At 40.2% G+C, this 17,969-nt stretch overlaps 1 protein-coding gene across 2 annotated transcripts in view; it reads right to left on the reverse strand.

Moving 5' to 3' along the window:
* Positions 1 to 4,693: 4,693 nt before the first annotated feature.
* sppl3 (signal peptide peptidase 3) overlaps positions 4,694 to 17,969 on the reverse strand; it is a 28,892-nt gene continuing 15,616 nt past the window's right edge. Inside the window, exons 3-11 of one of the 2 annotated variants that reach the window (XM_084383231.1) lie at positions 15,392 to 15,498; positions 15,186 to 15,305; positions 14,872 to 14,950; positions 13,066 to 13,178; positions 12,016 to 12,122; positions 9,875 to 10,038; positions 8,632 to 8,819; positions 8,344 to 8,453; positions 4,694 to 7,693 (exon numbers count right to left, since the gene is read on the reverse strand). In XM_084383231.1, coding sequence (XP_084239357.1) covers positions 7,622 to 7,693; positions 8,344 to 8,453; positions 8,632 to 8,819; positions 9,875 to 10,038; positions 12,016 to 12,122; positions 13,066 to 13,178; positions 14,872 to 14,950; positions 15,186 to 15,305; positions 15,392 to 15,498 — 1,060 coding nt within the window. In that variant the 3' untranslated portion in view covers positions 4,694 to 7,621. The remainder of the gene's footprint in view (positions 7,694 to 8,343; positions 8,454 to 8,631; positions 8,820 to 9,874; positions 10,039 to 12,015; positions 12,123 to 13,065; positions 13,179 to 14,871; positions 14,951 to 15,185; positions 15,306 to 15,391; positions 15,499 to 17,969) is intronic. The other variant, XM_084383232.1, reaches the window with a different exon arrangement.

The following is a 17,969-nucleotide window of genomic DNA, read 5'->3' on the forward strand; positions in this document are numbered from 1 at the left end:
GAGTGATTAAAAAAACAGATTAAGTGGTCGCTAGGAGACATGAAAGCTGAGGATTTGAGCAGGTGAGAAAATAAAACGTGAGAAACTGAATAAAATGAAAAGAAAGGAAACAAACAACAACAATAAACCCAGGTGACAAGCAGACAATGACAAGGGAAATCCAAATACACCGAAATAGCCCTGATGCAGGAAGTGAAATCATCTAGGAAATGTGTGTGTGTGTGTGGGTGTATGGAAGGGGGAGGTGCCAATATATGCAGTGGGTGTAGCCTCTTGGGCTGTTGCCTGTAATGTTTAAATTGGAAAGACACAAAACACAACAGCAGCAGGGAGTGAGTGGCTCCAAATCCAAGAAAATAATCAAGTAGGACTAAAAATAGACGCTCACACACTTGAGCAACCTTGTGAAGATGTCATTAAACCAGTCCACACTCAAAAAGTTGTATTTTTTAACGTAGATGTATGAAAATTTGAAACATTTCAGCAAATCTTAAGTCACATTCGGCCCCTGATCTCACTGATGACGTGTTATATTTCTGTTTTCCTTCCCATGACTTTAAGCCAAAGTTGAAGCCGTCTCCTGACATCAGCAGAGGCTTAATCATCGTGACAGTATCGATATCAAGGATGAGACAGACACCATCCGAGCACTGAACAATGAAGTGAAATGTAGGGCAGATGCTCCGTCAACAAGCTGCTCCTCCTGCACAGGAGCACAGCAGGAAAACTGTGATAGTCTGCACACTTCAACCCTGCAATCACATCCTGTGACAGAGAAAAAAAAACACGTGCACATAATCACATGTGAGCACTGATATCACACAGTAAGGAAGTGTGTGTGTGTGTGAGAGAGAGAGAGAGAGAGAGAGAGACAACAAATTCCTCTCAGCTCTCCTTTGATAAAGGTTCAGCTCAGATCCAAAGAGAGAACAAGAGGGAGAGGCAGGCTGTGTGTGCTGCAGTGCTGCCTGTGGTGGAATAGAAGTAAAGTACTCTATTACTGTACCTACAGCTGCTACAAGGAGCTCTCATCTGTTGTGTGGATGTTGGTGGCCCCCTTTGGACAAAAGCGAAACAAAGTAGACATTGTTTTGGTCTTCAGTTTTTGACGTATCCACTGTGGACAAGTCAGAATCCGATCTGTTGACAAGCATTAAGAATAACTATGATAAATCTTCTGACAGATTGTCTGTTTTGTTTATCTACATATAGAGGCATCAATTAATTGTGACTGTTTCATAACCTGTTAAAAGTTCCTTGTAGTATCTTTTGGTGTAATTTTGAGGTACTTGGGTGTTTTCATTTAATGCTACTTTATACCAGGCCCATGCACAGACATGGCTGGGTCCAAGAAATGCTCCAGGACATCTCCACTATTATCCAAATCATCTTCTTCCTCACAGGTAGTGGTTGCTGACGCAGGCGACCTCCTGGCTAATGTTCTCCCTTCAGTGTTTCTCAGCCGCCTGGAACAAGTTTCTCTCGACAGCTCCATTTTTTGAAAAGTGGATTTTATTCAACAGGGAAACATTAGTTCCAATACAGATAATGCAACGTATGAGCTGTACAGAGCCTTCATAGCTAGTGCTAATGTTCAACTCTTTATATGTACAGCATGGTTAAAACATAAAGCTTTTAATGGTTAGTATCATGAATCCATATTTTCCGTTTTTTCTCCTCTCTTTCCTGGCATCACAGCTCACGTCCCGGTCCTGTCATAGCAAGGAAATGATCTCCAACATTAGCTAGTTGTGAGTTTTGATCAGTTCATTTCTTACCTCATGGGGCTAGCCTCCCATGGTGCTAACAAAGAAAAAAGGTTACCTCCCCATTTTCTGGAGAAGGGGTTTTCATTATGAGACTGGGTACATTTTAGCAAGCAGCAATGTTTATTTTGGAGCTGTTTTAATAAGTAATGGGGGTTATTTTGGTTTACAATAGCATTTGGTTATCATTGGTTATATTATGATTGACAGTATAAGTTAGTTAGCTGCTGGGCCCCTGAGAACTTCCCCCTCCGAATGGGCGGCCATGCTTTATAATTCTATTCAGATATAACACTTTTCACTCCACTAAATGTATCTGATAACGTTTGTTACTTTACATATTCAAATTGTTAACACAAAATATAATCAACTAAAAGATTATAATATATTATAATAGATTACCATTAGTGATACTTACTCATTAAAGGTGCATTATGTAGTTTTAGGGGGAAAAGTTTAATCAGAAGAGAAAGATCTTCATTGGGTGATTTTTCTTTAAGCCCAAACAAATTAAATAAACAAATTGACTTTAAAGGACAACACAATTTCATACTGTTTTACTTTGTTTATATGTGGCGGACCCTGCCACATTTCTAGCTTCAAACAGTGTTCTGGGGACATTGTTTTCCTCTGAGAACAGCTTGTTTATTCAGTTATGGGAAAAAAAATATATCTCTGAGTTTGTATTATTACCTCATTTATATTGTAAATATAAAAATTCTGAGTTTCAATTTCTTCTCACACAGTGCCCCTTTAAGACTTATTATTATCCAGTAACATATTTTCTCATGACATGAGTTTTATATAATAATTAGTCTAATTTACTTTAGGTGTATATTTTGGTGCTTGCACTTGTGTACATTTTACTGAATAAAGATTTGAAATTCAGGATCTTTACTTGTGACACAGTATTTTTAAAAATCACTACTTGTACTTAAGTTAGAGCTCTGAATCTGTATTACTAAATGGCTCTGGTACTACACAAGTGTGTGTATATGAGTGAATGTTAGTGTTTGTGTGTCAAATAGCAGTACAAATTCACATTTAGATTATTCTAATGCTATTGTAGATGAGTGAAGATGCAGCTAATATCAACATTTTTTGCCACTATGTAAAGAGAAAATATGAGTGTTATCAGGGGAGCATGCATCAGTTTAACCTGGCAGCAGATGAGCAGCTGCATGAACATTTATTCTGCTGTGTTTCATCGTCAACACCATCAGAAAAATAGAAATAGACCCTTGTATTGTCAGATAAAACAGTAACCTGTTTGCAATGAAACGAAAAATAATATACACTTATTTAGTTCACACACACACACACACACACACACACACACATACACACACACACACACACACAGAGAGAGAGAGAGAGAGAGAGAGAGAGGTGCGGTTCTGCTGCAGAGGTGATTCACTGCCATCCAGTGGACAGCAGCGGTAGTACAAAAGGGAAACATTAAAGGCCCAAGGCAATTATTTGAGTACATTGAGTACTCATTTACTGGACCAATTTTAAGGTATTTATGGGAAATCAGATAATGATAATTAAAAAAAACACTTCAGCCAGACCGATGATTGGTCGACTCACAGTATATAGTTAAGTATAGCATAAGTTATAGTACAAATACATATGTAAATACATATGTAATATATTTTGTTGTACTTTTCATATTTAGGTGCATTTAACATCAGATCATTTCAGACTTTCACCCAAGTACTATTTGCATGGTTGACTTTCGCTTGTACCAAAGTAAAATTTTAGTACTTTTACTGAAGTAGATATTTTTGAACACTGATTTTCCATCATCTGTTCCTGAGATTTCTGCCTCCACCTTAGTTAAAAAAGAACATTTTAGAACTGAAAGATTACATTTTTAAAAACTCAAGAGGCTTTCCTGGTCATTCTGTGTAATCCAACTGTGAACAACTTCCACTGAAACTACTTTCTACAAAACAAATAGTCCCCTTTTGTGTCTCAAAAGCCAGAAGCACAATGTATGATTGTTCTGAATGTCCTTTAACATTAACTGAGATCATCCTGTGCCATGCAAACAACACATTTAGTTAATAGTGAGTGTGTGTAGATTGTACACCGGTGTATTTGGTTTCACTCAAGTCCAGGGTGATGTGTGTCACAGATTAGTATCATTCTTCATTTCAAAATTATAATTCTGTCAGTCCATCTATTCACATCTTTATTTTTGTAACTTTACTAGAATACTGTTACCTTTGTTGTATCCTAATTACATACAATAAATGCCTGGCAGCATGCTAAACCTGTCGTAGCTGCTCAAGATGGCGCTCCTGTAGCTTTAATAACTTTATATACTGTTCGGTACTTCAGTGGTTTCCATCAGGAGAACAAATCTGGGCATGCGAAGAAGCGGCTCCCCCATCCAGAGCCTCAACTGCCCCGGCTCCCTTCTTCATCCGACACCAGTCCGATCTCCACGACCACTCAATCATCCATCCTTCTACCCTCAACCCATCCCTTTTACGCCACCATAAATCTATGACACGCAATAAACTAAATCCATAACTTTGTTGCCGTGGTCTTTGTTAGTGAATACATATTTAATAAGACTATAAGTTGTATGGTTGTACCCATAACACATTTGGCTGGACATTTAAAAAAAACTTTAAAGCCATTGTTCTCAGTTACACAGTTAGCGTAGTTACTAAATAAACATCAAAAAATTTACGTTTGCCTTTGTAGGGCAGTACAGCTGTCAAATTAACACATTTAAAATGTCTTATTGCTGTCACATATTGTAATGTTCTTTTCAGTCTATAAAGCTTGAACCTCAAAAACACATGACCTTTGTTGGAGTAACTGTCATTATTGAGGGCAATTCAAAAGGACCTCTCGAACAGACACAAGCAAGCCTCATAAAAGGCGACCCAAAGAAGAAGACACGCTGGTGCTACAGTTAGAGTCATGTTTATTTACAGCAGAATCCTGAACGAGGAGGGGAAGAAGGGGAGAGGGCAGAGGGAGGGGTTAAAAGGAGACAAAGTGTTTTAGATCAAGCGCTTCAGGATTCATGTTTTCACTACACAGTTCTTAATTTATTTATTCACCATTTTTCTATACAGAATCCATTCAGCTGTAATATCAATGCACCAACAGAGCTCGAGTCCTCTGCTGGAGGGGAGAAGAGGGGGAGAGAAAAAACGAAACGAAAAAAAAAAAACAACTAAAGCACTACGGAAAGAAAACATAAAAAAACAAAGGGGGTAAAAAGAAATCCATTTTCTATATAAAAAAAACTCTTCTGTTGTTATCACCATGATCATCATCAATTATTTATGTCTGTATATATACACACATATATGTATATATATATGTATATAAATCTATATATTTTCTCGCCATGTCCATGAAGAGGTGAAAGGGGGTTTGTGGCTCCTCGATGTCCCGAGTTTAGACGACCGCACTGAGCGGCAGGTCGGACGTCCCGACCCGACAGCGTTCAGGTCGTGATATCAGTCAGAGCTGACCAATCGCAGTCTTTCTGACCTGCAGTCTTTTTTTGTGTCCCACCCACTGACGCTGCTCTGCGTAGGCGAGCTCATTTTTAGGTCCAGTGCCTCGGTGTCAGCCAGCAGAGACTCCAAACTGCAGCAGCCCTGTTGATGCAGTCTGAGAAATGATACACTGTACACTTAACATGCACGGCCAGAGAGCATAAAAAAGTAAAAAAACAAAACAAAAAAGCCAGCAAACTGCGTCGTCCCTACATCTCTCCGACTCACTCACACATTTTTCAGTATACATTAGATATTAACTGACAAGCACCACAAAAAAAGTGGAAGGACAGAAAGAAAAGAGACTGTCGGGGACCAGATGTTGACAGCAGAAACATCCTATGGGTTAATTTCTAATTTCCATTTTCCATATCTGATTTTCACCCTTCCCTAGGTCCGAACAGACTTCATCATGTTATTTGATCAGGCACACACACTCACACACACGTAAACATCCACCCTTCATCAGTGACTACATATGAATCTAACCACAGTACGTCTTCATTATCACACCGACCCTCGTCTCGCAATAGTCAGGCCTTCATCGACTGAGGTGAAACACTGACATTTACAAAGTTCAGATGAGATGTGCCATTGTGCTGCTGCTCCACTGACTCGTCTTTTGTCAAAAACGTCGAAAAACTGATCTGATATCATCATGCTCGGACATTTAAAGACACGTGAAAGCAGAAATAAGATGCTTTTAGTGTTTTATGGCCATAAATACGTGGCAATTTGGGATGTGCGCGAGAGAAACTCAGTAGAAAACCAGCATGATGCGTGTCGTGATGTGCTGTCGAGATGAAAAGTAACATAGCATACCTTAAAATTAATTCAACATTCATTTATTTGAAAAAAGAAAACACTGTTTACATTTCCACCTGTCCACAGAGAGACGATAAAAAGAAAACTGACCCTCGGTTGGGTTTTCTGGAAATTTTTACAAGTTAGACACAAACATTAGACATGTCATGTGTTTAGGATCCAGCTCAATGGAAACCTGACTATTGTCACTGTTTCTTTAACATGTTCATGATTTTCAAATTAAAACCGAGTAAATTAACCGTTCACTCGTCTGATTCGCTCTCTCTCTCACACACATACACACACTCACACAGAAACACACACACGTTAACACTAGAGCAGGAAACTTTCATCGACCAGCCACCGATGCAGATGTTTTGATTTTTTTCTCCCCCCCCAAATAAATCTATCAGCAACGTTTCTACTACACAAGTCCTGTAGAAAATGACCTCTAAATGATGGACGCTCACCAGTCGACTCGACTCAACTGGCAGCCACAATTGACCAAAACTCGGCTGTCGGCTGGCGTCAGTTTCCCACCCTATTCGACATGCTCCCGAACACAAATACAAACTCAAAGATACCGCAAATACACATATATACAAATATAAGCGGCCCCTGAAACACTGGGGGACGCTTAACAATTTATAATGCATCATTTCTGTATATGCCAAGAATAAAACTTTTCTAAATAAAATACATAGTTATCTGTGAGGGTGGGGACAGCAGATGAACAGAGAAGGAGGAGGGTGGGGCTCGCAGGGAGTGTCGGAGGAGTGCCGGGAAGAGGCCGTTGTTGTTGTGGGATGACGGGACAGATGAAGAAGAAGGTAGTGGGGGAGGAGGAGGGAGACGGATGGAGGGGGAAGACTCTTCTCCTTTACTGTGTCGCTGCTCCCGAGCACTGTCCTGTGTCCTCCGCCTCTTCTCCGTTTGTTGAAATCGTTCCATAATAATAATAATATTAATAATAATAATAATAATAATAATAACGACCACGACAATGCTAAAAAAATATATATAAACCCCAGCCATGTCTCACAACCCTAAGTCCACAAAATGGGGGGAGAGGCGTGGCCCTCGAGTTCATCTGAGTCGGTGACAAACAGCGATGCAGAGAAAATGAAGGAAAACGCAAAGAGAAGAGGCCTGACGAATGGGAGGGAAGTGGCAAATGAGACCAACTATAGAGGGAGGAAAAAGAGAGGGAGCGGAGGGGGAGGGGGGCAGAGTAAAAACAGCATAGGCAGGATGTGCTGTAATGAAGAGGAAATAAACAGAAAAAGAGGAAGCGGAGATGAAACAGAGGGGGGGAGGATGTAGGGACCAAAGATGAGTCGTGTTGGGGCGTTTGTGATCCACACACTGGTGTCCTTCTGAGGGTTTTCACAGAAGATTGGCGGAAAGCATGAACGAGTGATGACGACATGGCCTCACTGTGAGTGCGCCCTCTCTCCTTCCCTCGAATTAAGGTAAAGGATCCGCAGTCCTCCCCGCGCTGGTCGTTTGTCCCGGGTTGCATCATACCTCCAGGAAGCGGGAGCTGCTGGTCTTGGTGTGGAAGGGCTCTGACCACATGCGCCGCAAATCTCCCTGTGGAGCACGGAAACCAGATTGGACACGGGTCATGAGTCTGGAATCAAATGTTTTCTGATGGATCTTCATCAGGCTCAGCAAAGACAACTTCTGTTCCACATTTTACTTAAGTAAAAATAAACTCTCTACCATGTATACTCACTTCTGCAAGCATTCTTTAGTTTTATGAGCTGCAAACTAACAGACTAAAATTCACTGAATAATAATTTGTCAGAACAAAAAGGTCACTGATGACTAGTGACTCGACTGCCTGATCTAAAAATAAGTAATCAGACATAAAAGTAAGAGCCAATTATCTGCTGCAGTTAGAATATTTGTTCTGTTAACCTTGTTTTGAAGTCCACAGTGAGTTACAGTCATTGTAATACAAGAAACATTTCTGCAAGATAACAAAAAAAAAAAAAAAATCACATGCACTTGAACAGGATGTAACCCTTAATAGAAAGAATGTGTGAAGTCAACACAGATATAAGCTGCACTGTTGAATACTGCAGGTGGCATCCAGCTGTTATATTTATCCCTCGCGCATTTGTCGCAAAGACCAGTAAAGATTGCGAGCAAACTGCTGAATTCTGCAAAAACACCCAGAGCTGAACTTTGTATCTTGATCTTTGTAAATAAGTGACTGTGTCATCCTGTTGTTGTACCTTCAGGTAGGCCATAGTGAGCAGAGGCAGCAGGGTGAAGGGCACCAGGTAGAGCAGAGCGGGCTGAGCAGCACGATGGATCCTGGAGGCCACGGTGGCAGTCAGCAGTCCTAGAGACAGAATTACATCAACATCAATCACATTAGGAAAAAAAAAAAAAGTCTTCTCACAGACCTCAAAAGACAAAATACCAAAACAACGGTACACAAACAAATAAAACCGTCACCTCTCAACGACAACTAAACCCTTGACCTTTCACATCCATCCGTCCATCGATTGCTCGCTTACCCACAAAGTATCCAATGAGAGTGCAGTGGAAATAGGAGACGCGCTGCATGCGTCCGGACATGTTAGGCCCCGGGACTTCCCCGTTCGCTTGCTTCTTGTAGTTGTCATAGCGCAGGACGAAGCATAACAGCAGCCCCGGCATCACGATGTCCCCTATCCCCAGCATCGAGAAGTGACTTCCTGTGGAACTGCAGGGACGAGAAAGAGGCAGAAAAACGTTTAGGAGGGAAGAATACAGGAACACTAGAAACATGGTGCAGACGGCACGTCACCATTTCCTTACTGGTTTCTGCACACAAATCTGAACAAAAAGGCGACTGCTCTGAGGCTGTAGTGCCCAACAACATTATTACACATTACAATGACAAAATATTGATACAAGTAGGTTATAAAATAATGCTCCGCTGCATCTGTTTAGGTATCAGATTCAGGTGGAGGTCCACTTAAAGCCATAACTGGTAAGCTGTGTGGAGGTGAGAAAGTTAAGTGGGGTTTGATCACGTGCAATGTGATTGTCTACAGACAGGCACCATTATCTTCATATTTCAACAATATTGTGTCGCCCTGCATCATATTACATCTGGATTTTAACACCAACTTGAAATGTGACCATTTAGAGGGAACAAGTGCAATTTTTGACCTGATTGTGGCGCTAGAGGAAAAGTTAGAACTAGGTTTGGGCGATATGGCCTTAAAATAAAAGTGTTTTTAAGCTATATTATAACACACCATATGTTTCTCCATATTCTGAAATCAACTCAAAAGTACTGAGAAAACTCTAGGACTGGTAAGAAAATCAAATATCAGGATACTGAAGTATTGCGACAATATTGTAGGGATGACTATTGGTACTTTGACAAAATATACAGTGATTTTTGATAAATATCATCGGTAACGTGGTTATAATGACAAAGTGGGTAAAGGCAAGTATTAGAGCAAGTAAAACAGTCTGACTTTATCGTGATGCAGCCTTTGAAACCAGGAAAAGACAATATATAGTCTCATATCACAATGACAATATCAATATCAATAAATTGCTCAGCCTGTCAGGTGATAATCAAAATCATATCACCCTACTTGTCAATAGCGGTCGGTCTGGACTGATAGACCAACACTACCATTTCAAGGCAACATGGCAACAGTTTAGCCAACAACCACAGAACAAATGAAGTTAGCACAAACACACTGAAGCTGATCAGTAGCAGTAACAGTGTTTTTCTCGCCATGGTTATATCAGACTTACCTGGGAAACACCAGTTTGCCCGGTAAGGACAGGCGGGGGACGTCGCGGCCCATCCCCGGCCCCAAGTGTAGCTTCCGGGACAGAACATCTATGGGATTTTCAGCAGGTTGGGTGGCAACTTTGACCATCACATTACTATTGAAGATGTAGGCTGAGAAGAACACCTGGAGGAGAGAGAGGAGGAGTTTAGCCGGTGGTAAAATCCCAGTTCACCAGAGCCTGATGACGTCTTACTACGTCTCAAAAAATATTCAGTTTGTTTTCATAAGCAGACAAGACTCTCTCCTGTTTAGTATTAGAATAATAATTAACTGATCATCAGAATAATTCTCAACTTATTTGCTACCAACAGTTTCAGATTAACAATCACCAAATGTTCTGCTGTTATAAAAAGGTAGATTCAATGCTTCAAACAACTTCTCACAGCAGGCACAGGTAGGGATTAATTTATCTCATTCATCTATTGTGAATATAGATAGTCAGCTTCAGTAAGGAGATAACACTGAAGGCAGTGTGTGTGTCGGCAGGCTGCTAGGTGCCTGATATGCTAAAGATAAGAGCAACAGCAGAGAATATGCTTGCTGGAAGAACATCACCAGGAGCAGTTTGTTGTGCGGTGTCAGACATGGTTGGTTCTGCTCGGTTTTAATGTTATATAAGACATTTCTTTGTGTGAAACTGACCCTTTTCTGTAGTAAAACATGTGTTGTACTCGTCTTTAATCCTCTCTAGGAAGCAATGTCTCCAACTATTTGAACAAACATATTATCTGGATGAAACAGATAAGACATCTAGAGCAGCCAGGTGCTCAAAGATCCCCCCCGAGCTCTACATCCCTCTGATCTAAACTGATTATGTTCTGTGGTTTAATTAAATTATAAAAAAAACAAAAAACACACTGCAGTTCTTATAAAAACTCCAACAAAACCACATCTTCCTGCCTCTGTCACTCACTGGCCTACTGATAAACACCCTCATATTAAAATAATCAATCATAGGATGATGCTTCTTTGTGACTTCTGTCACACTAAAGCTCTTAAGTGGCTGTTGTGTTAAGTGCTGATCCGAGCAGGGACAATGTAAGATACTGCCAATCATTCTCACCTGAATCTACAAGGGACAGGAAAAAACAACTAGACATCAATGTTTTTACTTTCTCAGAGGAAAAAGGGGTGTTCATCTTAGTTTAGGCTCTGACAGACACCTGCTGTCCTTTGTAGCTATTCATCTGGTTCATTTCCGTTTATAAAGGTTGAGTTTAGTAGGTAGATCTCAGCCAAAGGTTGTTTTAGTCATTTTGATGGACAGGGTTGTAAAAATCCCATCATAATCTACTATTATGAGTCATTTTAACTGTGATGCTTTAATGATAGTGGGACATAACCTGTTTGATAACATTTCATTTTCAAACACATCTCAATCAGTACAGAACATATTGATATTTTGTATTTTGCCTTCTTGTTTTAACTTCCCGTTTCCCTTTGTTGACTGCTGACCGTTTATTCTGTGATATCGTCTTCCTGTCTTCACCAGTCTTTGTAAAACTCTGTTTTTAAATTAGCTATATAAATAAAGTTTATTTTTACTATTGTTTTTCAGATTTAGACAATTTCAACTGTCTACATGTAACCTAGCCAAACTCAAACCTTCCTCCTGGTCCGTATATGGACTTAACCTGGGTGCTCGCTTGAGTGTATTCAAATTCATTAAGGGAGATGCTGCGGAGGGGGATTGTCAAGGCATCCGGTCTAGCAGCCTTATAGTGAGGGTCACTATTGATCACTTACAGAGTTTTAATCTCTCAAAATGACGGTAAGCCTTCAGATTTTTCCATCATAATTTAAAAAATTCAGTCAATGACAGGAAATATTCAGTTAACACAACCTCTGCTCTCAGCATCAACGCTAACCTCCCAGTTTCTTTAGCCAATAAGCTGAAATAATCTATCAGACAGGGAGGTATTTGCTCATCTGTGCTTAGAAAACAAATGTAAGGGCTGAATTATTGCTTTCCATAACGTCTGATGGAGGGAAATATTTGTGGATATCTTTTAAATGAGTGCGTCCTTATATACACAGTCTGCTGTACCTCACGGCAGCAGCTGTGATGGAGGTGAATTTTTGGATGGGAGTGTTTCTTACCCAGAACACGTCATAAATGAGCAGTCCTGACAGCAGCAGGCAAGACACCTTCAGACTGGGAAGCCGCACGAAGGCTATCATGGCGACACACAAGCCCATGGCTAAAGCTGCAGGGAGGAGAAACACAGGACACTTAAGACACAGTTTCATGGAAAAAGAGCTGAGATAGCAACATGGGAACTGATATTAGCAAGTTTATTTAAGAAACATTAATTACTGTGCACACAAGCCTAATTAATTAGTCAGACTATTCTGATGAAATGTCTCTGCTTGTGCCCTGATTCACATGTGGGTGCATGAGTTATGACCAGATACGACACAAGATGGTGTTGAAATCTAAGAAAGTGCGTGTACTGTTGCGCTTATTCTAACCAGACCTAAGAATGACAGGAACCCTGAGAACACACAGCGAGAACTTTGGATTCTTCTGACTATTTTCCAGTTTCAACATTTTTATCCAAGTGTGTTTATTTTTCGATGATGACAGGCTCCCATTTGTCACAGGCCTGCGTTGTTCACATTTCTCAAGATGACTGTAATATGTTTCAAATTACTGAAGTCAACTGGGTCAGATAAAAGAAGAGCACACGCCCACACACTTTTCTCTGCTTTGTCAGTGTTTCACTAAAATACCTCGCTCAAATGTCAGTAGTGTTTTACACAGCAGACTAAACTGAGTTCATTCCTCTTGTGTTTTAGCAACCGGCTCACTGCATACAGAGTCTGCAAATAGTATTAGTAAAACGTCATGTAGTATGAGTCATGACAAGTTCTTTCTTCCCAAGATGACGAAAACTGAATTTAGTCCAGATGTCTTTATTGAAGATTATGATGGATGAATTCAGCAGTTAGCAGCGACGCTAACAGAACGTCTCCTCACACACCAACATTCTCTGTAACTGGCTACTTTGAGCATCCTCTGAAGAGATCCTTCCGCTTCAGAACCATTTACTGCGGACCTTGAAAAACGCTTTGCGATGTTGACCGATTTCATGTGAATGGAAAAACCCTGCCGCAGACACACTGAGACAAGTCGTGACAGAGACGCACCGTCCATGAGAAGCCAGTGTCCAGTCAGCACCCAGATGAGCACCAACATGACGGAGAGGGAGAAGGACAGGAGCTCAGCCAGAGTGAAACGCCCACAGCAGCCAAAGGAAATTCTGCAATAAGACAGGACACTTTCTAAATCACAGGCAAACATTTACAGGACGATCTACTTTACAGCTGAACATACTTAATGATGTGCAAAGAACAAATCGGCCAGGAGAGGACTGAGGGAGGTGACTGAGAGTGACGATAAAATGCTTGCCCTGCACGCAATCCATAAAAGTGATTCACCCGTGTGTTTGAGTAATTTATGGATAGTTGCTTTTGCTCTAACCAACACAGCGGAAGTGGCGACGTGATTTTTCCTCTGGAGTTTTTTTTTTACTGTTTACCAAACAGCTTCAGGTGTATTATCACCTTTTGGACTTGAGTGGTACTGACCCTGATTTGCAAGACGACTTGCTATCAGACTTGATATCTGGCCAAAATACAAATACGTTGCGAAGTGTAAATGAAAGGGAAATTTGAATCTCATTTGGATTTTATCTGAACAAGACTAAAATGACAATAGGCCTCAGATGCATAACTGATAAATATGCAAACTATTTCATGAGCAGCCGTTATTTACAGGTAACAACAACAACAACAACAGTCTAAACACTGAGCAGAAGTGAGATTTGGGTTAGAGGTTGGGTTATTACTGGCTCTGTGGAGCAGACAAAGGTTTACTGAAACCAGATAGGACACTCTGAATCTGTAACTAGAGAGGAGGTGGTCACATTGGTTATTGAGTAGGTGGGTTGGTGATCCTTTGTGCTTTTCTATAGCTTGAGATGTCCGGACTCCTGAGCCAGGAGGCCATAAAGCAGTAAGCCCAAGAGGCTGCGGTTTACAGCTGAGGGGTGTTGTTAGACACAGGTGTTTGACTCTGGACAGGTGCGTTTTAATTACGCCGTGGCAGAAGCAGGGATATAGCTCCAGCATCCTGTCAGTAAGAATGCAGGGACAATTCACATTTATGCCCCGTCTCCGACATGATTTCTCTGAGCCAGCATCAGAGAGTGCGTACAGTGGCGCTGTAAGCAGTGGTTAGTGTAGATCGTCTCAGGGCTGGCCGTTTTACAAATCTGTGGCAACATGGAGACAAGGAAATTCACCCCCATGGGCTCTGTTTATCTCTGTGTCAGGGACTTTGCTGACAGGACCCTTAGGTGTATTTGGACTTGCATCGTGTCTGAGAGCGCTCGATTTTCTGAAAATCTGCCTCCGTCAACGAATGGTGGTGGAATGTTTTGTCGTCGTCTTCCTTGTTAAACAACCACAATTGCTGATGAAAATCAATCTATGTAAATGACTCGGACAGAAATGTATGGACGAGGTAATGTTTCAAATTTTATTCATGTTATGTTTAGTTATGTTCGACGATTTCCTGTTCCTGTTTTGAAACAATTTGTCATTGTAAGTAATACTGATGTAATGTGGTCACAGGTGACTCAGCCAATCATAATCAAGGAACAGAACAGAACAGATTTTTATGCCGTAAGTGAAAAGATACAAGTTAAAGGGCTATTTCAACAAATAACTCTATATATATATATATATATATATATATATATATATCTCACATACTCCCAGTGGTACTAAGCCTGCAGACATTATCAGCTTTAATTGAGGAGAAGTTGATTTACGGATATAAGGAATGAAAGCTTTATAAATATTTATAAAAGACACAAAAAACCGCATGGAGCCGTTTTAGAAACAGCAGACACAATTTAAAGACATGAAGAATCCACATGGTTTCCTTACTTGTTCTGTGGGGAGCAGGGTCTGGTCAGATACTGGCACATTGGCAACAAGAGGAATGCAAATGCGATTGTTGCTAGAACTGAGGAGAGGAACAAAGCACAGCAGTGAGACCAAAGGACTAATATACCTACACCGCTGGTTTTAGTTGTTTTCTGTCAGCTCATTGGGGCAGTTAATGATCTTCACAGTTTCAATAATCAACGCAGGTAAGAGGCCTTCCCCAGTGTGTGACTACTGAGCTGAAAGGCGAAAGCCTCATTACAGTAATTCTACAGCTGTGGAGTTTTTGTGTTGTGTTCAGGAGCGCCACTTACCTGCAGTGCAGATGGTGAAGACCACCTGTACCGAGTCAAAGAAGAAGAACATGACTAGCAAGGACACTGAGGCTCCTATGGGCAGGAACAGGGCCTGTGTGGAGTCTATGGTCTGAATACCTGCAAAACAATGCAAACATCAACATCAGAAAGATTTAAAAATACAAAAAAAATTTAGTGATAAGTTGTAAATCCAATTCACTCACTCATACAACACTCACTGTTGTTTGTGTTGCTGTTATTGAAAGACCCCGTTGTCGTGGGGTTGCCATCTTTATCCTTCTCTTGGTTCTCACAGTCCATGTTTAATGACCTGCAGCAGAGGGAGGGAACGATGGAGAGGAGAGGACAGAGAGAAGGAGAGCGTGTTGGATAATCAGAATATAACATGTAACATGTAAACTGTTAATATCAGGCGAAAGGCTGAGGAGGGGATTTATTCTACAGCGGATATATTAGAGTGATGACTCACTGAGAAGTGATGGCTCATATGCGTATGAATATCTCTGTCAACGGAAGATGACTCAGTTTTGAAAAAGTTTGGGGGAAAGACAACAACTTTTTTTCTGTTTTACATTGTTGACTCAGTGTGAAAGGTTTGGGTGAAACGTTCAACTGATGGCTGAACTCTGCAGAGTGTAGGAGGTCTGTGAACTTATTATGAACTCTGCTGCTGAACCAAAAGTCTCACATCTCCCCACAAAATATTTCCATTTCCTTGTTGAATTTTTGTTCATTGCTAACACCTGACGGCATCAGCCGGAACAGAGTAAAAAAGGTGTTATCAATATCAAGGAGGAAAACAAAGAAACAATAGGATATTTCACCTTCCCTGCCAAGGAAACGCAACCTAATATTATTGGGTTTTATTTTTTATCCCGTGTTTTCATTGTTTTCATTTGTCTTTTTGATTTCTTGAACTTACTATATTTATTTGATTTTTTTCCCCTATTTCCATTTCGGCTATTTCTAAATCACTCCCTCTTAATATTCCCCGACACACACACATTCATGGGAACTTTTGCTGATATACATAGTGCCAATAGTCTTTTTCTTTTTGTTGTTGCCATTGTCTGTATTCGGTGTTTGTCTTCCCTCCATATGTTAATACTGTCATGATTCCGAGTGTATTGAGTTAATTTCTTGTCTTGTATCACTTATAATGTCTTGCTTCACTAAATAAATGCAAAAGAAAAGAAATAAAGTGAAATTATGGTGAGGATTGATTTTTCACAATTTTAAAAATATTTTATAGACTAAATGATTATTAGATGAATCGTCAACAAATATTGTTAGTTGCAGCTCTTTTAGTTCCACCTGTGTGTTTCCTACTATGACAAGTCAAAATGAAACGATCATATGACTGGTCTGATTGCAAAAAGTGGAACGCTTACACATAATTGTAGTAATGCCTGTGTGTTTGAGTTTGAGTGAGACAGACTGTAAGGACCTAAAGTGGTAAAGCTAGGTACGGGGCAGAGCTTTACAGCATTTCACTTTATCTTGATGGTTTGGAACGATTTATTTTACATTTCAAAATGTATAGTTATAAAAACAAAAGATATGAGTACACATATACGCAAATAGAAATATTTTCAGTTGGATCTTTCAGAGAAAAAATGCTCCTTGTTTCATAAGCTCATCAACTTTTGTTCGGTGTCTAATATAGCGAGTGATTTAAGTGGATATTCTCTTCCAACAGAAAATATGAGCTCTAAAGGTACTGATTTAAAACATTTCTCTTTGTGAATAAACAACATTTCATATAGAATAATGAAATTAAACACATATTCAAGATTGTCATCATCTGGATTATTATTATTTGTGCTATTTTGGGCTTCATCTGGTAACTCATGGTAAACCTGTTGCAAATCTTACAATGCTATGAACTTTGGGTAATTCCCTCTGGCAAAGTCTGCAGAAATGCGCTTTTGTGGAAAGTGGCCATAAAGGGCTCAAAATGAGAGAGGGAGAGAACCCTCCTGCACTTGACGATTTGACAGTGGGACAGTCCTAAGACCTTACAGACCGAGAGCGCACGTCAAAATCTGTGAGTCTGTGAGTGTGGACACTGGGATTGGGCTGAAGACAAGAAGCTTGAGTGAATATAAGTCGTGTGCTGCATGCACGTCATGATCCGTTTGCTAGATCTGCTGCCATTACACTACTGTCAAATTCTGTTTATTGATACACATTTTTTTCATCTCACCTAAATGTAAAAAACTCTTTTTGTCCCGAATTTTAATTTTACAGTTTTTTTCTGCACAAACTGTAAATACACAGGTGGATGGCTAGTTGCTGACTGTAAGTGGTTTTATCTCCTGACAGTAGAAGCTGTTCTGATTAGTTCCGACTTCCAAATCACAACTACAATCCATCGAACGAACCCAACATGAGTGATGCATTGTTCTCCTGCCATCCTAATTAGCTTGTATCAAGTAGTGAACATGTGTCATCATGCTGGCACCATCCTCTCTACCTCTTTCCATGTGGGTGGTAGATAAGACATCCTGCATCATTAGCCTGCATATTTATGCACATATCGTTTATCAGGAGATGATGACATTGATTCTGCATCTTCAATCCAATAACAGACAGATGAGCAAATCATTCCTTCTTTTCAATTCAGCCAGAGATTCAAATCTATGAAGCCTTTTACCTGATAAAACGACTCCTCTATAGCAAATCTGTTTTGGTCAATAGCCTAAAATGCAACTTACTCAATCAAAACACTGTTAGGTGCGAGGCTGTAGATTCTTTCAGCGCATATAATGTACTAAAATT

The sequence above is a fragment of the Pagrus pagrus genome (assembly GCF_965226575.1).
Source record: "Pagrus pagrus genome assembly, chromosome: 19".
Classification (NCBI taxonomy): Eukaryota; Metazoa; Chordata; class Actinopteri; order Spariformes; family Sparidae; genus Pagrus; species Pagrus pagrus.